Source organism: Astatotilapia calliptera, chromosome 19, assembly GCF_964374335.1.
Source record: "Astatotilapia calliptera chromosome 19, fAstCal68.1, whole genome shotgun sequence".
NCBI classification, from domain to species: Eukaryota; Metazoa; Chordata; class Actinopteri; order Cichliformes; family Cichlidae; genus Astatotilapia; species Astatotilapia calliptera.
In genome coordinates, this window is record NC_137440.1 from 16,287,721 (window position 1) to 16,310,727 (window position 23,007).

The 23,007-nt window shown below is 40.1% G+C and overlaps 1 protein-coding gene across 4 annotated transcripts in view; it reads left to right on the plus strand.

Annotated features, from left to right (window-relative positions):
• LOC113012735 (CAP-Gly domain-containing linker protein 4) overlaps positions 1-21,396 on the plus strand; it is a 61,225-nt gene extending 39,829 nt beyond the window's left edge. For 3 of the 4 annotated variants that reach the window (XM_026153043.2, XM_026153042.2, XM_026153041.2), the window contains exons 8-16: positions 2,392-2,527; positions 3,019-3,150; positions 7,851-7,946; positions 9,149-9,331; positions 9,449-9,583; positions 12,351-12,474; positions 17,335-17,399; positions 17,509-17,587; positions 17,913-21,396. In XM_026153043.2, coding sequence (XP_026008828.2) covers positions 2,392-2,527; positions 3,019-3,150; positions 7,851-7,946; positions 9,149-9,331; positions 9,449-9,583; positions 12,351-12,474; positions 17,335-17,399; positions 17,509-17,587; positions 17,913-18,279 — 1,317 coding nt within the window. In that variant the 3' untranslated portion in view covers positions 18,280-21,396. The remainder of the gene's footprint in view (positions 1-2,391; positions 2,528-3,018; positions 3,151-7,850; positions 7,947-9,148; positions 9,332-9,448; positions 9,584-12,350; positions 12,475-17,334; positions 17,400-17,508; positions 17,588-17,912) is intronic. The other variant, XM_026153045.2, reaches the window with a different exon arrangement.
• Positions 21,397-23,007: the final 1,611 nt, after the last annotated feature.

Consider the following 23,007-nt stretch of genomic DNA (forward strand, 5'->3'; position numbering starts at 1 on the left):
TTCAACATCCAAAAAGCCAGTAGCACAGCCTGACAGTGATGATGCTGTGCATAGTTGAATGTTGATTGGTTAAAAAGATGGCTTGGCTTGACCAGGTAATGCTGAAATAAAGACATATGAAACATCAAAGACTGAAAAAAGCACTGATGGTTAAAAAGGACAGTTACAGCAGTTTCAAATTGCTACAAAGAAGTCGTTTTTTCTTTTTTTGTGTGTACGCGTTTTCATACTTTGGCTCGGTCGCGAGAACAAAGTACTAAAAAAAATCCACATTTCTTTTAACATTGTACAGTCTCCCAGTGACAGCATGTGAATACGTGTGCACAGCACCTACAGACTACCAATGCAGGACCATGCTGGGACCTTAAGCCATGTGCAATCCTTTTGAAATGAATCACACTTTTATAAGAAGGGTATTTAGCCCCATAGGTTAAATACAATTCATTTTTCTAATTGAGTTCATTGCACTGTTCAGCTCTGACAATTTGCTACATGGTGTCTCTGCTCTAAAATTAAATGAGGACCCCAGAAATCTTTCTCTTTGTGCTTTGTGTTTTAATTTGAAATCATCGGGCTGACAGCATGGGCCCAGTCCACCTTATGTGACCTAACAAAGCAGGTGAAAGACACTGAGTGCAGTGCCATGGGCACAAATTACCTTACTTTATGGCAGTCATAGGTAATTCAACATCACTAATACTTAACAGCTTTTCCATTTTTCTTCCCCGAAGACAATTTTTTTTGACAGTTATGGGGTCTGCTCTGTACTTCTGGAACTGCATCCATTTCTCACACAGAGTATTTACTAAGTTTCTTTGTCCTCATGCTGAAAGAGTGTCGCGTGAAGACGACCGGAGTAATGAAAAATGGCAAACAGTGATATATCTAATAGAAGGAATTAAATTGAGCTTTGTTAAATGGAATATCCTTTTTACTGCACTAAATCTCAGGAGATCTGTTTCACAAACCATCCGTGTAAGCCATGACATTATAGCTGATGTGAGTTGCACGATTTGTAAGTTAAAACTCTTCAATTACCTCTTGCTACCTATTACTCCTTTCAGTATTACCTCTCTGCAGACACCTAACATCCAACATGATTGAAAGTAATGAAATTTAAACAGTAATGAAATTTTTGCAGTGACACCTTTGCCCTTGCACAAATAATCTTAGACTTCATAAGTAAAGTCAGTTTTATTTAAATACCCCTATACTGAATAAATGTGCCCAGTCTGTAAGGCACACGATACCCTTTATGGCCCCTTCTCATAACCCTTCCTCATTGAAGAGGGAGTAATGAGTGTGCTCAGACCTCAAACTCACTGAAAAACAAACTTGGTATTTAAAGTGGTGCTGTTGAACTTTTTAAAAAAAATAAATAAAAAAATGATGTAGGCCCCATTACATCAAAAAGATTTGTAGTCATTCTTTAAATAACTCCACTTTTATGAAAGATATCTTAAAAATGGACTCTTATTAGATTAGGGAGCACCTTTTCCACTCTAAGGGCTCATGAGTTAAAATTGTACAGTTTTATTAGGCCACAGGAGAGATCATGCTGAAAGAGTCGGTGTTACTGAAGTCCTAATACTTTTATGGAAGTGTGAATTTGTGAAAATAACCTGCAAACAGCCACTTGAGTCAAAGATGTCTGAATTTCTTGCATTTGTCTATGCAAGTAAACCCAAGCTTTAAGGTTTCTGACATTTACCATTTGATGAGTTAAAGTCGGTGAGTGTGGGAAGACCGTTAACATAAGTGATGTTGGCTGGCTTTAGTGCCCAGTGGTATTGATGGCAGTAGTTTATTGTGTAGTGGAGAAACATTAGAACAACGACCTCCAGCTCTTCAAACTCATGTCTCATATTTGCAAACTGTAAGTAACTCTACCATCCGGGATTTTACAATGTGCTTCAAAATGCATAATTTCATTTCAGTTTGCTGCTGATTTTCTGTCATGACCAGCTTCTCTGTGAACACCAGATTTATGGTTCTTCGGTCTATGATAATGCAGTGGATCTGGCAGTATACTTAATCACCTGTGGGAGCTTACTGTTTTAGGACTCAGAAGTCAAAGCATTTGATTAATCGCCTCTTCTGATATTCTTAATGTGTACACACTGATGTACACAACTAGCCACCTTCTATTGCCCCTGTTCTTCTTTTTGAAGGCTCCTACCACTATAGTGTGTGTGTTGTATGCTTTTCTCTAAGGCCGTACCAGGAAATACTTTGTGCCAAGTTGTGTGGTTTGCTAATCAAAACTCGTATCTTATCTTTAAGCCAGTGCTCAGAGCTGGTTCCAGTTCTTTTAGTGAATGTTTTGTTTCTTATTGATGTTTTCCATATTTTCTATTTGACCTCCTGTGGTACATACATTTATTAACACAGGTTGGAACTCTGCGGTTCTGCGGCAGCACCGAGTTCTCCGGTGGCCTGTGGGCCGGAGTGGAACTGGACAAACCAGAGGGAAAGAACGATGGCTCGGTAGCAGGTGTTCAGTATTTCAACTGTCGAAACAAACATGGTAGGTCGCGCCCGGTGCTTGAAAGCAAAAACAATGACACACAACTGCTCCCTTATTTAGATTAGAAACTTGGATTACCAACTGTTTAGGCTCTAAAAGTGTAGCTTTTATGTTTTGAGCCCATATTAAATAGTGTAATAGTACAAAGCAAACTTGAATGATCAAACAAGACTTTTTTATGTGTTCTCCTGCATTCAGACATGAGCAGCAACACACTGACTGCAGTTCACATAATAGCATAATCGTTTCCTGGACCTTTTAAATTGTCTGGTCAGTTTTTCAGTGGCGTCTGATCTAACCATAGGAAATAAGATTTGACCTTTTGGCCAAATGTCAGTAAATTCATTCTGTTTTCAGCACTTAAAATGTGTCCTGGCACAGAAAATCTCTTTCATGCTGCCCTTTTATGTATTTAAATTATCCTCATTCTGTGTCTCGTCAGTGATGATATTCTTACTTGGTTATGCTTAGAGCCTTTTCTACTTTTATAGGAATTTTTGCTCCACTGTCCAAGATAAGCAAACCTTTGGAAAGACATAAAACCAGCACTACAAAGAAGTCTACACCCGTGCGCCCCCCTCGTCGCATCGACCTGTCTCGGATTACTTCCAAGATTAACACAGGTGAGAAACAAGCGATAAAGTGTTACTGCTAAATTCAGATAATCAATGTTGGGTCTGCAGTGCGCTTGATCTTGTTTATACAACCTTCTAATTTGTAGATAGAAGTCACAGGAGTTGAATGACGTGTCTGTTGAGCGAGCTTTGGTTTGTTTGTATGTCGTTCTATGGTTATATGGTTTTGTTCCTACGACTGAAGTTGTGCTCAGGTCCTGACAGACCTCCTTAAACACTGCGACAAAGACAGTGATGGTAGCGTTGTTTTTGAAATTAAGTCTTACCTCAGGATTTCTGCCATAAAATACTCTAATAAAAAAGGCTTAAATTGATCAAAACCTGAACTACAAAGATGGGGAGTCTGACTAGCTGGGTGAGCCCTGGGGCAGGTGTGTGTGTGTGTGTGTGTGTGTGTGTGTGTGTGTGTGTGTGTGTGTGTGTGTGTGTGTGAATGTTTATTAGAGCAGGTGAAAAAGGTTTTACAAGGGCAGGCATTTCCTCATGCCACAGGTACTAATCTACAGTCCCCTGGATACTTTATTTCATATTAAAAAAATCAACAGAACAGTGCTAACTTCATAGAAAACAAATATTTTCAAATGACAGCATTAGTCATTTACACAGTTCCAAATACATTATTACTGAAGCCACTGACATTTCGGAACCCTCTTACTTTAGGGGGTTTAGGACAGTTGAAACTGACTTCATTGCTACTCCATTGTTTCACTAAATGAAATGCACAATGTGTGATTTTGGTGATTATAATCCTTCTCTGTTATATGACTAATATCATAAACATTTAAAAGTAAAATATATTTGCAAATGGGAGTTTAATTTTTCGAAACGTAGAGGTAATAACATTCAGCAGCAGCATAATATTGCTGCTGCATTGACACTAAGCATTTTTTTATTGGCAGATTTTGATCTATTAAAGACTGAAGGCAAAAACTAAATTGAATTCAATAAAGGTGAAAGACTGAGGGTAGTCAAAAAAAAAAACTGCAATCAAGTCCAACAGCTCAGAGTGAAGTTTGGTTATTATAGTGTAGTTTCAGATGATGGTGCCCCTTTGTTGTGGGACCAGATGATTGCTGGTTCGTAGATGGAGCCCCTGGTTTAAATGATCCAAAAATCGAAGAAGTGGCGTTTCTGTAAAGAGAAAAAAACAGGTGAGCTTTAATGTTAGTTGTATTCATGGGTTGATTAGTCAGTTAAAGTATTTGAACATTATAGTTTTCATCACTTAAGAAAAGTCAGAGCAGAGTAGTAATAAAGAGGCACTGTCAAGTTGTCATAGTTGCCTCCATTAATATTTTCTTGCCAAAAAAGAAAAGCAATCCATATGTTTATTGGCTTTGCTTCTGTTTAGTCAAATATTTACTTGTTGTTTTGTAGATTTTGTAGTGACACACTCATTCAACATCCAAAATTGATGCCCCTACTGACGTGAGCACCTTTTAGCCTACTGTGGGAGAACTAACTCACCCCACAGTGTTCAGATGATGCCATCAGCTGCAGATATCACTTCAGCCTCTCTTTTGTGCTAAAAAATAGTCCTTCTCAACGTTCCTACCTGGTATGAGCCATGCCACTACATGGATGGATTTATTGCATCTGTGCTTTCATAGTAATCTTATTAATCTTAATCTGAATAGCTTGAAAAATGGATTCGGAACCAGTGCCAAAGGATAAGGCAAAAATTGCTGACTGCTGACATAACTTGGTGCTCTCAGTCTTCGGATGGTTCCTTACCGTTGACATTTGCAGTAAATGCGCTACACCATTGTAAAAGCTGTGTCTTGGTATGGTTTTTGGGTTTTGCTACTCATGCGGCTTATAGCTGTATTGTTGTGGGTGGTGTAATACTCAGAGGTTTTGAAGGCCACTTGAACTGGACGTGATTGGAATTGCAGACCTGAGAGGCCTTTAGAATTCGGTGATTGATAGTCCAATTAAGCAGGATTTAATAACTATGGCATAGACAGGCTGGATAGGCTGGCAGCCATTCATCACAAAGTGCATGTGAGTGTTTTGTGTACCATGCAAGGCATGTGAGGCCATGTGTGTCTACAGCTTCATACAGCCCAGAGAACTAGACTAATTTATGACCACACACTTAGTTTTCAGGGCTTTGTCGAGCCACCTGTGTTACTGTCCCATTGGATCTGCAGTGCAGGCTGCTGGCTCGTGTTTATCTATAGATTGAACGGGTCTTTGTGGAACTGCCTTGTCTCGCTAACCTGGGGAGACAGACACGGCAGAATGCCAGGCTGGCCCCTCTTGGAGTGCGTCAACTGTAACTCAGGCCTCAAAGGGTGGTGAGAACATAGACAACTGCACAAAGCCACCTCCGCTTAATTCATAAAGCCTCAGTCTGTGCTGCAGTCTGCCACTTGAAGTGAATGCCACTATGTGTATGTGGAAGGGATAGATAGCTCTATCTACCAGGAGGTCCCTGCAAGCTAAAGGTCAAGTGACAAGAAATGTTTGGTATTCTGAGTTGGAATGTAGGCTCTTCTCTGCAGTTCAGAGGAAAGACACAAACTCTGTCTCTGAAGGGAGCATTTCCCAGCTCCCCCTAAATGTTAACTGAAATGGCAATCAATAAATACCAGGTTGATTTGAGATTTTTCTAATGACTTTTCAAAGAGCAATGTAAAACTTAAACACGGGCGTCCTGTTGGTGACTAGAAAGAAAAATGAGACAGTTTTATGTACCTGTTGAATCCTCATTAGAAATTAAATGTGTTTATGCACAGATGTTGGTTGATATTGTCTATTATAAACAAAGTCCCTCATGTTGGTAATATCCATACAGTCAGTTTTTAGTTTTAAAAGCCTGGAATTAGACTGTCAAGCCCCTGCCTTCGATTACTCCCTCATCCACAGTACACTGGATCCCTACTGTATGGCTCCTTATGCTCACAGGGGGGGTCGTCCCAAGTGGCTCATTTGAGCTGGGTTTGGCTGGGCTCAGGGGGGAAGGCCTGACCACCAGCCGGTCACCAACAAGCGCACCCTCCAGGTCTGACTCCCTGCTGGGGCTGGGGTGTGTTTCCCCTGCCCAAAGTGTCTAGTTGCCTTTTTTTTCTCCTGCATGCATGTTTATTCCTTCTGGAATCCCTAGACGAGGTTTTTCAGGTGTATCCAACTGGAAAGAGACCCCTGGACACACACAAGGACACACTAGAGGGATCATGTCTCTCAGCTGACTTAGGAATATGTTTGTATTCCCCTATCAGAGCTGAGGGTCTGGATGGGGAGGTCTGGAAATCTCTCCTTAGGCTGCCACTGTGACCCAGGCCTTGATAAGCAATAGAAAATGGATATGTGGGCGGAGAGCGGTGTATTCATTATGATGATATTTTCTCAGACGGATACCACACCATAAAAATAACAAAGTGTTGAATAAAGAGCAGATATATTTAAAGTCAGCAAACGATATAAGAGGCTTAAAATTACAGTTTGTTGCTAAAAGGTTGTTAAAACACAATTACACGTACTTCTGCAGGAAATGCTGTTTTTCTGTGTTGAATCGGTCTAAGATTCCTTTTGAAGTTCTTTGGTGTTCACTGTCATTTAGGCCTTTGTGTGCACACAAGTGCTTGTCTCAGCATGTTTGTCTGTTTTTTGTTTGTTTTAAAAAAAATAATTTGATTGTGTGTTGCAGTAAATGAAAAGTCAGCTTCAGTATTCATGTATCATTTATACTCTGCAATGTCATGCTGTCCCGTATTTGCATTTCTTCACTTCCCTCCGCGTGCCTTATCTTTTCAGTGTAGCATTTTTGGCTCTGCCTTTAACGCAGTGCTGCACTGTGTGTCTTCATAGACTCCTCATTTAAAATTCTCCTCATTTAAAATGCTCCTTATTTCCTGTAATTTGTTAGACTTCATAAACTGCCCTTCTAGGGCTCAAATCAACAAAACCAAATCTTGGTCGACTGAAATCTTACCTACTCTTCAACCGCTTGATTTACCATCGGTGAGGGTGGGTGAGGAAAAGTTCACGCTTGACTTTTTGGTTATTTGTTTGAACAAAGTGCAGTCACACTAGCAACCAGCAAACTAATTGACAGCTGGTGTCAGTTTGTTTGGAGCGGACTCAGAGTACACGTTCAGTTCATTTAAACACTAATTAAGCAAGTTTTGGCAAGTTCACAGTTTCAACATCGCTGCCTTTTTTTTTTTTTTTTCTTCTCCCTTTTGAGACGGTAGATTATTCGCCCTGCTGCCAGAAGTAATGTGGGCTATTGATGCACCACTTTTCTCCACATGGAAGTAACACTGGCAGCCGAAAATGAGAATTTGGTTGGATGAGAGCATATCAACCGGTCGATCTTGAGACTACAACCCCGTGTGTTTTGCACAGGGTTTGCACAAATTGACCCGACATTTGTCCATTTGGAGGGCTGCTTTACATGCAAAGAGCTCCGACTTTGTTGACAAAGTTCCACCTATGTTGTTTTCAGTATAAGTGCTTTTTTTGGCAATCAGGTTGCTGAGGCACGCCCTTAAACGGATACAGTGTGACACTAGTGCAGATTATTCAGTCAGATTGATGGGTTCCTTAGTTCAGCCAATTTAACCTGTCTGACTAGACAATCTTACTACAATTTCCAGCTGTCAATATGGCTTTTATTTACCAACCTTGCTATCTGATGAATAATGCTCTTGTGTCTCTTTTGTGTGTGTGTGGGTTGAAAGGTTTGTCTCCTTCTGTTAAAAACACACCTGATAATCAAAAAAGTGCATCTGGTCCTCATCAAGACACAGAGGGCGACACCTCAATCGTAAAGACAGGTACTGGAGTTATAGCTGAGCTGGCTTTAATGCACTTCCTATCTGAGAATGTAGTGTGGGGATGTATTTGAGCTTTAGCAGAAGCTGGGGGAATTGTTCAAATCCCGCTTCCTCATCTGTGTCTGTACACCTTAATACTTGAATCCAGCATCCTAATCCATCTGTGTCAGTGTCTCTTTAAACAAAGTACTGCCCATGTGAATTAAAGCGATGCTTTTAATAAACAATTGTGTATAATGCATAAGCAAGTGCTGCATAAATTCCTCCATACAGTGTTCTCTGTGCATGAAGCATGCACACAGAAATGACAGAAACAACAACTGTCTTTTCTTTTTCTTTTCTTTTTCTCTTTTTAAAATCAGTGCTGAGACAAACTACCCAAGGCTGACAATTGAAAACAAGTTTTGGGAAAGGCTGACAAGTTTCTCTAACATTTCTTTCCAGGTTTCAATTACTTTGTAGCTGAATCTTCCCTTCTTAAAGCATTCTGGCACTGATTTAATCAATTAGCTTCCAAGAGTCGGGCACTTAATGAACTAATGGCCTGTGAAGGTCTGTGAAAGTTAAAAGCTTAATGAGGTCCAGCGTCCAAATAGCTTCTTAAGAGCGAAATCCGGCATCCTCGTCTTCCATGTCATTCCCCAATGTTGGGCGGGGATTAGCATGTTGCCCTTTAGTTGGAGCTTGGTAATGGTACATGCAACTGCAGAAGACTGAGCTCATTTGATGTGTGCTACCTTAGATTGATGTGACGCAGCTGCTTAGTTTTTAGGCAAAAAAAAAATAAAAAAATAAAGTGGTAATTGCCAAGATCCTGCTGCTGTAGGCACTGTCACACTTGAAAGAATAAAATGGAAAATGAATAATAGACTGAGCTTCATTATCTCAGTGGCATTAGAGTTACTGATATAGGTCCAAATGGAGGGATGGTGGATTCATTATTAAGAGGAGAAGCAGGCATTTGGTGCCGTGTGATTTTTAGATAAAGTGGATAATAATGTAGACAGCTAATGTCCCAGCTAAGCCTAGATGCAACAGTTGATAAGCCATTTTGATATATGAGTAGCGTGTGTGTGGCAGTATGGCTGTCTTGGTGTGAATTAATTATTAATGTGAGCTATTGAGTTTGCTTTGGCCATTTCATTAGATTTTTTTTGAGGGGTTCCTTCTCTTATTTTCTTGTTTCTGCATTGCACCCACAGGGATCCTCTCCCGCTCTCTCTCCTCTTCGTCGTCTTCCCTGGACTCTCGACAGGGACCGGGCGCTCGACCCCGTCCGCTGCCCAGGCAACGGCTTCCTGCCAGGCAACGAAGGGAGCGTGTTTCCCCGAGTCCCAGAATAACACCTTCACCAGCCCTCCGCTCTTCTGCTGGCACCACTGCAGGTCTAATAATCTCATAGTACTGTATTTCATGATTTCCCATCATTAAGCAGACTCAGCCGCGTGAAATTGAGAGAAATGATGATCAAAGCTAACAAATGGTTTTCCTCTTCCTCGCAGGTTTTCGAAGCCGAACCCCCTCAGGTAGCAGCTCCCTGTGTGATGGCTCTGAGGTGCGCCTCGGGGAGAGGGTGCTGGTGGTCGGTCAGAGAACTGGTGTGGTCCAGTTCTACGGAAAAACCAACTTTGCTCCAGGTCGAACACATTTTCTCAAACACATGTGCTCTACATAAAAGATGGGTTTAGTTTGTATTTTGTGAGATCGCAGTTCAGCAAAATTATTAAAGGTAGATATCATTTAATACAACATTCATTGTTCGTCTTCTAAATTATAAACCTGTTAGCGTCATAATAAATGATAAAGCAGAGCATGATTTACAATGTGGCTAATTTGTAAGTGACAAGTCGCTGAGCATACAGTGTCCTTAGTTTCTCAGTCCAACCCATCCCTGGATGGAGCCTTCAAAGCAGGACTAACCAGTGGATGATGTTATGATGAGGCTATTATTCAGCGTTTGATGCTGGCATTTATCACATCAGCTGCAAAGCACATTAATCACATTCTGATATTATTAAGAAAAATGTCTTTCTCAGCTTATTAACTCATCAGCTTTATTCACAAATTGTAAGATGTAAATTAGTGTGAACTTTCCAGTGTAAATGATCAATATTCTCAATCAATGTTCCTGTGGTGCGAAATACCTTCGCTGTGTCAAAGGTGACTGGCATGGCCAGGATGCGCGCAAGATGTTGTGTGGTGACACTGCCACGACGCATTAGCTGACGCATTTTATAGAAGCCAAGTCCGCCTGTTTAGGTGGAGAGGTTGAGATGCTCGCTTTGGATTTTGGATTTAAATATAATGTCAAGGTTTTTATTTATTTATTTATTTATTTGTTTTTTTTAAACAATTGGCTTTATTTGACATGGGTCAAATGCAAAACATCACTGCAGTGACTCCAAAGGATGCCTTATTGAAAATAAAAGCTAATTAGAAAATGCAAAACTACAATAACTTGGGTGTATTGGATATAGACAGGACAGTTGATAAAAGTCTCATTATTGTGGAATTTCCTTAAAGTACCTTAAGTCGGTGGCAGTGGTATTGTGCTTTATGTTGTGCAGCTTTTCTTTTCTTTCAGGCGACAACAGTAAACATTGCTACACTGGAATCCATGTATATGAATGAATTATAGCATACTGAGGAAAACGTGTGCTTGGAATTAAATAATGGAATTAAGTAGAAAAAACTTTTTGGGTACATGACACCTTGAATTTGGAAAGAACTTTAACAAAGAAATCTTAAAAGCTTTAAATATTAATGATCCTTTTAATAAATCATGTCTGTCCTTACTTTGCTGTTTTCAGGGCAGTCATAAAGAATTAAAGTTACCACAGTTTTCTTTTGTTTAATGTGCCTGTCCTGTATAGAAGTGATATTCTGGTATTTTTAGTGAGTAGTTTGGGATAAACTCATTGAAACGCAACCAAAGAAAGGACAAGAGTTGAGTGTAAACCTAACATGATGGATAAAAGACCACCTGTTCAAAAATTAAAACCAGAGTTTTGGGGTTTCACAGTGAAATAACATGAATAAATGAACCCAATCAAGATGGAGCAGTTTTGCCTTGAATTGCTGAACTTTTGGGGATCTTTTGAGAACTCATTCTCTGCAGATGACTCACATGGACAAAGATGAAGATAAATTGAAGCTCTGTTATGCTCTTGTCTTTCACCTTGGATGAACTCAGCTGCATTCTCATTCCCAACTTATTGCAGAGGGAATCCTTGAGTGCAACTGAAGATACTTGGCGGACAAAAAAAATTAGATGTGAAGAAGCTGTTGCTGAGCAAAAAGCCATTGAAACCCAAACAGAAAACAGCTCACAGTATTCATTAATATTTAGGTAGTAGTTCTGGCCCAGCACTAGTCATGTATGAATAAATAGTGATGTATCTCACAGCACCGAGGATCACGTTTGAAGGGGTTTCAGTCTTAAGTTTCCTTTGATACTCTTAAATCAGTGTTAGCGATGCGTTGTTATCTCACTGCACTGAGCGCTGCGCTTCCATACTAAAAACAACAGCAGCTGCTGGATACTTCACAGCAGGTTGACTTATTTTTAGAATTCTGGCTATACCTTCATCTGGCACTTGCGAGGTGTCTTAAGGCCCTCGTAAAGAGAAAGGAGAAACACTGTCTGAACTTTCTGGCTCACATTGAGGAGTTGCATCATTTTACAGGACAGTGATTGAATGTTTAAGAGCTAAAAAGTTATTTATTTAGGAGCTGCCTGAGATGGAAGTGAAATATCGCCTCTGCCGAATGTCCTAATTTAGGGCAAACTCTCCTATTTAGAGTTTTCCAATATATTGTTCCCAAATGGTGTACTGTGAGCTAGGTGTAGTGATTTTGTCAGTTAAATATTATTATCATTATAGCTATTAAAATGAAATAACAAAATCTTATTTTATCACATTTGTACAAGTCGGACATCCTCAGGAAGATGGATTTGTGTGGAGATAAAATCACACAAAACCAGGAGGACTTACTGTAAAGCTCCCTGTTTTATGGCGTCAGCTGAGCCAAGAATGCCACTGGGCAGTAGACTGATGTTGGGTTGAGTTAAATAATGCTAAAAGCAAATTAAAGAAACACTTGGAAACCAAATATCCTTCTTGGAGAAACCTTGGCTACTGTAAATAATTGTATTTGAACCACAGGAAGCAAGAACATTTGATTTTTAGGAAAGCGTCTGTAACAGGAGCCGAGTAACCAACTCCAGCAGAAGCAGCCTCAGGGGCAGCCAGAGAGAGAAGCTTATATCTGGTAAAAGGTCATTCAGTCATTTTTTAAGAAGTCATTTGGTGTCGCCAGTCTAAAATTATGTTTTTATTGTAAGGTGTGTTGCTCATTTATTAATATGCCTCTTGACACTGTTGATTTCCGGTCTCTGTGCAGGACTCTGGTTGGGCATCGAACTGGACAAGCCGAGCGGTAAAAATGACGGGTCAGTGGGAGGAGTGAGGTACTTCACCTGCCCACCAAAACATGGAGTCTTTGCTCCTCCGTCTCGCGTTCAGAGGTGAGTCTGGAATCTTTAAGGTAGCTTTTCTTCTCAAGATTAACGGTCCCTTTTTGGTTTTTGCCAGTGGTCATTCGAGGACTAAAAACAGATTTGTCAAAGAAGAATGTTTTTCTAAATGATTAAAAACTTGAGAGCAGATTTGATGGTATGAATTTGGCAATAGACCCCAGAAACCCAGAGGTTGCATTTCATTTCTTTCATCAATACATTTGAGTGCACTAATGAGCTCCTTTGACAGTATCATTTGTGTAAGTACTGACATATTTGATTTTGCCCTCTGTGCAGCTAACAGGGCTTCTCTGAACTGGTGATTAACTCGAGTCTGAGTCGTCAAACGCGAAGCCCAAGGCCCTCTCCCTGCATGACTTCTCTGTTTAATGTTTCACCTAGTAATGAGCCAGATGCCATCATCGCTGCTTTTAAATATTGATTATGGATAATGGATATATAAAGGTGGTTATATTTACCCACCAGTTTGTTGAATGCACAAACGAGACATCGCTTTAAAATGCTGCATTTATTTAAATGCGAGGCAGGTTTTATTAGTGATGCGTTCTGACGCTAAATCCATATTTTACAGCTGAGTGGAACAAACAGAGATCACGAGTTATTTCTAAGTCATATTTAAGAATGCTGCTAAAGTGCAAATGGCCATATTGTCTGAATGTAGTTGTGGTGGAGTACATTGCATTGTTTTTACTGTCAGATAAGCAGCGTGACATGTTTAATCTTCACTTCAAAGTCAGTTGTTTTGTGACTACATGGTTTTATCCTAATGTTTGATGAGCTTTTGGAGTTGTTTGTTCTCGTACCCCTGATTGTCTTTAAAGTTATGGAACAAAGTGTGGGATTGCTGTTCAAATGATCTCACCCATCAGCTACCTCTCTGCACTGTGGGGATGGAAAAGAAAAGTTTTATGTTTTAATTTTAAATATTTGGCAGAGACGGAGAGCGTAAACGATAGAACTCAGTTTGACAGATGGGAGTCAAAACTGCTGCAAACTGTTTTCATTTAGATTCTCAGTTTATCTTTATTCATAAAAAATATTTTTTACAAATAACTTTTACACACAGAAAACAGGATAAAGGTCGATTATGAAAAAAAGGTTGATGTTGAAATGATGAATTAGACGTGTATTGAGTGAGTTTGGGCTTCAGGGAGGGAGCGGCAAAGACTGCAGAATCTATCACTGTGTTGATATTTCCTATGATGTGATAATGAATGGCTTTTTGTCAGCAAGGCCACTATAACTCCAACTGTGTTTTTTCTCTCTTTTTTCATATGAAAGTAAGTCTGCTGTGTCTAAAAATATTGATTCTCTGGTTACTTTTTGTTTTACGAGGATCACAAACCACAGTCTCATTAGTTGAAGTCCTCTGCTTTTTGTTGCTGAGCTGTGTTTTAATTCTATATTATAATCTCCTCCCAGACCTGGATTAGGGTATCAGTGAGCTCCTGGACATTCTGTTATACTATTTATTGATTTATTGATACATGATGTTCCAGAGATTCTCATTGGGATTCAGGACTAGGGAATGTGAGGGCTGCTCAGTAGCTTGAGTCCCTTTATATTCCAGAAACTGCCTACAAGCTCTGAGGATTTCATCGTTAACAGCAGTCGGGGAACTGTTGGCTAATGTGGAAGTCTGTGTGACCATTGATGCCTCCCCGGACCATCACTGACCCAGTGTCAAATGATGATCTTACCATATAGTCTCTTTCATGTGTGTGAAACATGTGCACAGTGTGAAGCTGCTCTCATCTATGAAAAGAGCGGGGTATTAGTGTTGGATCTGCCAGTTGTGCTGTCTCATAAGTGCTGTTTGAGCTGCAAGACGTGGGGCACAGTTCCCACTTAAGGAAATTGGTTTCTCATGCCGTGCTCACGGAGTCTGAGTGTGACAGTTTGGTCAGAAAACATGCAGGAGTCAACTGCAGGAGGTCAACTTCTCGGGCTTCCTCTGTTCCTCTTCGCACAGTGAGACTGTGCAGCGAGACACAGCAAACTGCCCGGAGCTGCACTATCTGTGCAACCTGAATGAGCTGCAGGTACTGTCTCACACCTGTAGTAACAAGGACACTAGGAAAAATCAATCAGGAAAGATGAGAAGAGGACAATGGTCTGTAGTCACCACCTGCACAGCCATTCCTTTTTGGGCTATTGTCCTGTTGTTGCCTCCGCAGTCGCTTCTGTTTGCACCAAAGTAGGTGAAATTGATTCATTATGGGTTACGCTAACTGGACAGACTGATTTCCCTGAAGTGTAACTGACTCTGTGTTGTATTGTGATGATCAAGTGTTCCCTTAGTTTGTTTTGAGCAGTGATATATCTGGATCAACACATGCTCTAAAGAAAGGGAGTGCCCTGAGTTTATGATACGAGACAAAATAAGAGCATCCTTGTAAAAACAGAATATCGCACAATAATTGTTTCCTGAATCATCTTGGGAATCGTTAGGGAAAAAGTTTAATTACTCCCTCCTGAGAGCGTAAGTGTGTGTAAGGGAAAAATGTACAGCCCTTTGTGGAGCTGCTGTTGTTAAAAAGCAGCATATAAGTACAGTGGAGTGCAGAACAAAGGCAAATTCCACTGGAGGCCTAATTATTATACACAAGATATGCTCCCTGGCATACATACACACAAACCACTGAGTTATTTACTGCGTGCATTGTTTTGTGTTTACTTCTTTTTCTTTCTTTTTTTGCAAATTGAATAAAAGCTGTTGACCTTTTTATTGGATGGCTCATTATTAGCACAGTGTGTCAAGTGTATTATGTGTGTCACAACTTGATAAAAGCCATTACACCCTAAAAAGCAGCTGGCATTGGAAATACTAAACATGTTTATTGTAAAGGAGCGGTGAGAACTCATGGACTGGTGATTAAATTAACACATTTAACCTTTCTTTCTGGGAGTAAATGCCACTTATGCTTCATCTCTATGCAGATCTACCATTCAGGATTTGATGGGTTTTTTTGCTTATTTCTTCCATTTAAAAGCTGTTTTTTGTTTTGTTTTTTTGGGAGGGATTCCAGCTGCTGTTTTTTTTTCCTTGTCATCTTTTATTAATTTTCTTTTCCTTTACTTTTTTCCTCCCTAATTAACTCCAGGGTACAAAGTGTGCTCAGCTAAGCACATGCTTTCCTGCTGTCAAATCAAAAATATCACTTTGTCTCCATCCAGGAAGTTGCTTCTCCTCCTCCTTTCTTTTTCCTGTCAGCAGCTATCACAATCCATTAGGAAGACACCCCCCCCATCCCTCCTCACACACTTTTCCATTTTCCTGTTTTGCTCATGTGCTGTTTGGCACACTGATGTTTAATAGCTTCCAATATTTGAATGCCTTTATAAGTGTTATTATGGCTGTTATTATATAGTTGCTTAAGACAATCTTAATAAGCAAGGTAGTTTATCGTGTCAGGCAGCCAAAGCCTGTTTTTATTTTTATTTTCTTTCCCCATTCAACTCGTTTTGACAGAGGTGGCCATCAAAAGCACACCCACTAAACTGAATGTGTGCTTACATCTGAATATAACCAGTTAGATCCTGATATTTTTTTTTTCGAATTTGATGTAATTTATACACTGTTACAGTCGTGTATGCCCACAATAAACATTGCCAAGTTTCAAATAATGAGGTCAGCATGTACAAGTAAACCCCAATTAGCCAAGTGTCTTGATCTGTCTGATGGCAACGAGAGCGAATATCCTTTTATACTAATTTCAGACACAAAAAGCCCCACCAAAGTCCTTCAAGAAGCAATTTTTACCACTTTTCTCTGTGTAGTTATATTGAAATCAGTATCTAAATGAATGTGGAGGAAGCCTCATCATTTTTCTTTGGCCACAGGGATATAGAAAACACATTTATGGAAATCAAACCTGATTTAGAAACACTTCAGAAGTTTGGTGACTTTCTCCCCAAAAAAGGTTAAAAAGCCATTTTGCCACCTGTAAGTTATACTTCTTCTACACACAAACAGTGTCAGCCAAGTGAGTTTTACACTTGACTATAGATTTACACGGAGCAGCAGTAGAGTACAACATATGGGCAGGTGTTTAAAATGAAGCACCTAGCCATACAGCTAGGAAAGAAAAGGTCGCCCTAAAGAGATCGCTGAATTTTTTAGCAACAATTCAGTTTGGGAAATTTCTTCCCTACTAGGTGTTCCAAAAGAATAGTAACACTGCAAAATGGAAGTTAAGGAACCACAACAACTGAGCCCTGAAGTGTTGGAAAACACAACATTACAGTTGGGTTGCAGAGTGTGGAGGCGCATATTAGCTGCAGAGCTCCAAACATCCTCTGGCATTAACATCAGCACCAGAGCTGGGAGCTTCATGTCGTGGCTTTCCATGTAGCTGTAATGTATCAGTACTCAGTACTTTTGTCCACGTAGTGTATAAATGCTTACCACCACACAGCTGAAACTCTACCATCTGTGTCAGTGCAACAACATGGTTGCTAATTTGTTTCTGTTTCCGGATCTAGATTGGCTCTTTGTATGCTTTAGTGTTCCTGAATGATCACATCATTTAGTTTTCTGTCACTGGCTCCACCAGCCTGCTGTTTTTCTGTTTATGAGGGACAAAGTGGGCTTTAAAAGGATAGTGCCCTCAAAGGGAGAAGGGCTAAAACAGCTCTGGGGGAAGGGGGCTACATCAAGCATCACTGCAAGATAAATAAGGAATGTTTTTAAATTGTGAATCACGCAATGCCACCCTAGTAGGGTCCAAGAATAAAATTAAGGAGCTGGAAACAAGCAAATTGGGGCCCATTTAATGAAAATTGTTTTTATAAACTCCAAAGGTTGTCTCATTCTGGGAAAAATCAGTTGCCTGCTTCTTTTTGCAGAATCCATGGATCTGTTGATTGCCTTTCAGAGCTCACTTCCTCGCGCCTCAGTCATCCTCTAAGTGGTAAGAATTCTGCCTTCATTACAACCTTTGAACTACACTAAATGTGACTTTGCATTTATTATTCTGTGTGTTTGTGTTGAAGCAATTGACTCCTGTTTTTGCCGTGCAGGGACAATTCGTCGCAGTTTCAGCACATCATCGGCCATCGCCACTCCGAAGGAGACGAACAGAAGAAGCCCCGTTACCAGGTGTGTCTGCCTTTCCTGCATATTCCTCGTATTATTTCCTCCCCAAGCTTTCCAGCTTTATCCGAATGCAGCAATGACTGAATCAATACTGATAAGAAGCAGTGGTATTAGTCAGCAAAAGGTTCTTTTAAATGGCCAGTGCATGATTGTGGTTATAATGAGCAAGAGCAGGAAACTGAGAATCAATCCCTCAAACACAAAGCTCCCATGAATCTCCTGTTTGCTTATGATTTATTCTGTCACACTGCCTGACTTTTCTCATAAATCTTTCTTACTGTATTTTTTTTGCTGTTTCCACAAACAAAACAAAAATAAAATAAAATAGGAGTCGTTCCAATCCTCACCGCCGGCGTTGGAGCACCCTCAGTGGGGGCAGTGGAAGTATTCCTGGAAGCACCGCAGGCTCAAGTCCCTCTCCAAGCTCTGATGGGCAGGTCCACCTCCACGTGGGCATGCAGGTCCTGCTGAGCAGCGCCAATGAGATGGCAATCATCCGTTACCTGGGCACAGCAGACTTTGCCCCAGGCCTTTGGCTGGGTCTGGAGCTCCGAAGCCCCAAGGGCAAGAATGACGGCTCAGTGGGCGGCCGTCGCTACTTCAGCTGTCGACCCGGCCACGGTGTGCTGGTCCGCCCCAGCCGTGTCACTTATCGTGGCATCAATGGTTCACGCTTGGTGAATGAAACCAGCTGAGGTCTGTAGGACGCTTTCTGTTTATGATCCGCTCAAAGCAAAAAAATTTGGGTGTAAACTTCTCCCTCATTGCATTGTGCTCAATAATGTTTTCAGTCATGTGCTGTTGTAACAGGAATAAAACCAGTTAGTAAGTACTTATTTTTTAGGAATTAAAGGGGCCTTGAAAGCACTTTAAAAAGTTAACACTAAATTCTAAATAGAATTTGTTTTGCAAAATGGGTAGGTGGGTGAGGGGGTCTTAATAAGACATTAAACACTGCACTACTTTAAATGTAATTGCACTGACAAACATTACTAAGGTAGATTAGAATAGGATAAAGTGGATGTTCCGCATGTCCGCGAGTAAAAAGGTTTTCTATACCCAAAGCTAATTTTGATCACATCAAATGAGATTTTTATCAGATAATTTAAGAGTCCACTATCTAACCAAAAGAGTGCATGCGTTTGTGTGTGTATGTGCGCATGTTAATTAAGAGCACTTTGAAACAAGAGAGAATGATTGATTTTTTACCACGGTCGCTATATGGCTTACAGATAATTGGCGGATACCGAATCTAAACTGAATATTCGCTTTATGAATCAATGAGAATTAAAAAAGAGATTTAATTAAGCTCAGACCTCCATCAACCTCTGTTAAAATACAGCTGCATCAACAGGAAGTGTTTCCTCCTGTGTGCATCAGTGTCCCCCTCAGACTGTCTGTTAATTTGACGTATTGTGCTATGGCACAGCAAAAATCTATACCCATCTGACTGTGATTCCATTATGGTTGGCATCATACTGATAACACTTTTAAAGAAGTGATGGTATTTGGATAGAATATGACATGGAATCAGAAGCTGTTCTTTTAAAAAGTGCATTAACTGCAGATGGGAACACACGAGATGAGTGAAAAGCAGATTTTAAAGAGACCTTTCACAATGAAGTTTTATGTATGGTTGCTCTGGACTGTAGTGCTATTTATTCATCTTCGACGTGTCTTTAATGCTTGTTGGCCAGTTTCACAGATAATGGCTGTAAAAGTGTCTCTTAAATAGGATGTAAGTAGATGGCACTTGCCCTGTGATGCTTAAAATGTCAAATAATGTACATCTGAAAAATGCTCTTTCCAGAAATCATTCCAGAAACTGTATAGTAAGAGTCATTCATTCACCTGTTACTAAAGGCTCTTATCTGTGACAGGATGTAAACATTAATGGTGCCCTCATCAGTTAAGCCTGTAATGTTGGCTATCTGCATGCTTTCAGTGACTGGCAAATGTAGAGAAAACATAAAGTACAGCATGAGATGACGGCGAGGCTAACGTCTGTCTGTATATCTATTCCTCCACATTGATATACTGCGAGTGCTTAAAATTATTGATGATTATTTGTAAGATGTAAGACCGCGCAGTGATACATGCATACTAAATATTATCCCAACCTTTTCTTTGTTCGGGGATGTAGATCTGTACTGCAAAGACACTGAGGTTTGAGTTGGAAACGCATAATTAAAAATGGTCTCGGATGCTGCTCAACTAATGGAAGAGAATAAGAGTTAATAATATTCATGAAACTGACCAGGTGTTTGCTCATAATTATTACCGAGTGTCCGTATTTTCTTCTTTATTGATGCAGAAAAATACTGTCACGAACAGTGTGCCTCGAGTCCATAATTATACATAATGTGGTATGCTTCCTCATTGACCTGTGCAGCGAAGCACATCCGACACTCGGTAAGATTTAGGCTAATTTAAAAGTTGGCTCATTTTTGTTTAAAGTGGATTGTTTATTTAAATACACTTAATAATAACCTCCAAAACAAAATGACTTGTTTTCTAAAGCAGGTTGCTTTTGCTGCGAAATAACCTAATATTAAAAAAATCTGCCATGCAAACAAATTCGAGTAGCTTAATATGATCCAGCACCAATGTGCGGACGAGTACCTGCTTTTTGTTTTTGTTTGACTGCGTGGCTCTTCAGGAGAAAATGTTCAGTAGGAGAAAAACTAAATCCTTCATGAAACGACTCGCAACAAGATTTGTGAATGTTTTTGACCTAAAAGGATATGCTTTCTGGAAAATGGTGCTGCAGATGCTTTTAGTATTAATTCCGTTGTGTTTAAGAGAACGTGGACATTTCCAAAAGAGACGCGTGCAAAAATGGCAAAAATATCACTACAGGCCACAGGAAAATGTACCTTTCTGTTCTCTCCTTCTCCTCAGCATTGTCTAGACTGGTTTTAGCTGCGCTGTGACAGATTCACATCTTTTATCCGTTGGAGGGAGCATTAAATCTGTCAGAGCTGTCACACTTTCAATTTGCATTATAACCCGAATGTGAAAAAGCTCATTGTGATTCTATACTTTGAGCTGACTCCTATCATTTTTGAACCGTGTAATCTGTTAATGCCAGGTGTTAAATGTGTGAGATTTAAAGAGTGTTAGCAAGTGATCTAAAAGCCCTCTTGAATGTTCCCACCTTTGGTATCTAACAGTAAAATATGATATCATTGCATTTGTAGAGTGATGAATGGAGCGTAATTGTATTTGATGCTTAATTAAAGCAGTGTGACACAGGAAATATGCAATCATCCAGAAGCTTCAAGCGCAGAGTTTACTATCTGATTAGAGCTGTGTGAGCAGAGGAGTCAGCGGAGAACAAGCCATTGATTGTGCATGTTGAAAAACAGGCCCAGTATTCAGTAAAACACTCGTGTACCATCCAATTAGGGCGTGTATGCCACAGCAGCAGTTGTTGAATCACCAGTGCCCTTCTCTCATTGATCTGTCTGGTCAGGCCCCGTCGTGATTGAGGAGCAGTGGTGGGTAGACACAAGGTTGTCTGAAATACCCACCACGGTGGAAAATATTCCCACTGAAACATTTTCAGCGCTTACAAAAAGCTTCTCATTTATATTAAGACCACCGCTGTGGTGGTTCCTGCAACATTTCAGATCTCATCTTCAGACTGTGGGTGTTTTCTTTAACTCACTTCCCTCTACAAATGTATTTGAAGTGTGTGGCTGTGTGACACGGGGCTTTGTTCTGATGCATTTACATGTTGTGGGTTAAAACAAACAAACAAAACAAAAGTATTTGTAAAAATAAATAAAAGTTTCCAATTTGACCTCTTATCTCTTTCCTCTTCTGCTCTTTGCTTTTATTGAGTGTGTTTGCCTGACATTCTCAGATTGTTCACAAAGAGCTGCCTTTAGGGACCCAAAAAATGAAACTGCACAAGCACTTTGAAATGGTTACACGTCTGTTCACTTACCATCCGATTCCACCGGGGCTCATCTCCGTCAAAGCTGAAAAGCCTGGTGTGGAGTGGCATTGTTTGCCAGCCTGGGCACACAAATTCAGGTTTGAATGGGAGTGACGTGCGCTATTATACTGTGATTGTGGAACAAATAGATGTTTGAATGGTTGCATGAAATTGTTTTCAGTGCTTATTGTTGCTTATTTTTATAGTCCGCACACAACAGGGGGGGAAAAGAGGGCAAGGGAGAGGATCCAGTGAAGCAGCGTCTGCCTGTCCAAACCACTGACCGAGTGATGGTTTCAAAGGTGAGAATGAAACGAGACGTGCAGCCATTGTAACTAAATAAATCAATAAATATAGCCAAGTGGTATTGTCAGACATTTAAAAAAAAATACAAACTGAGTGCCAGGAACCCACTTTAGTAAAAAATGTCACGTTTCAAATTCAGTCGTTTGTATTTATTTGGACAAGCGTCTTCTATTGTGGAACTCCCATCGTGAAAAACAATCCCCTGATGACTTAATCTAATATTTATCTCACGCTAATTTAAAATAATCATCGTTGTGTCTGATTTGAGGTAAATGGAGAAGTTGTCAGGTGGGGAATGAACAGTGTGCTTGTGCTTAAGACTTCAGTGGGAGAATAAGGGCATTTTTATCTTATTTAATGTCCATGAAAATGAATTGGTGGATGCAATTTTAACACATTGAATAGTTATTTTTGTCTGAAACATTGTGATGCTTTTGAATCAAAACAATGTTTGTTTTTTAATGTCGGTAAGGTTAATGGAAAGTTGCTTTATTTTGTTTGTTTTTTTGCATTGAACCACGAATGACAGAACTTGAGTTGCAAGATGCAGAATCTGCAGAGGTAAATGGATCAGCTGACAGAGAGAAGCCTGGTTATATCTGGTCTGGTGTTTAATTGCATTAGAACAATTGTTGTTCATCTGTTACCAAGTATTTGTTCCACTTAATTACTTCTGATCTTAAGGTTATAACTTATAACTGGTTATAGCAAACACATAACCAAATAAAGGGAACCTTAAATGGAGATAGTGCCGTATTGCTGAACCTCAACTTTATATGCATCCTGAAGGTAGCCTGCGTGACAGGAGTCCTTACACCGAGGATGTCACTTTTACTAAATTCTTTATGGATTCTCTTCTGTTTTGAAAAAGGGGAACAAAGTGCACATACTGTGCTACATTATTGTTGCTATTAGTGCAAGTGCTTATGTAAATGACTTGTAAATGTAAATGGAGGCACTGGAGGCAGCTTGCAGAGAGCTTCAGTTGATGGGCAAAGTTTTGAGAAATGCAGTGATGCTTCTGTTTCTAGCCTCTCTGCATGGTGATGTCTTTGTCGCCTAAAAACATTGCAGCACAAATGCTTTTCATCTTGAATATAGCCTTTTGAAATGATGAAAGGGCCTCCCTGGAGCACACAATGGCGCTGTTTAACTCATGCCCCACTGTGTGAAA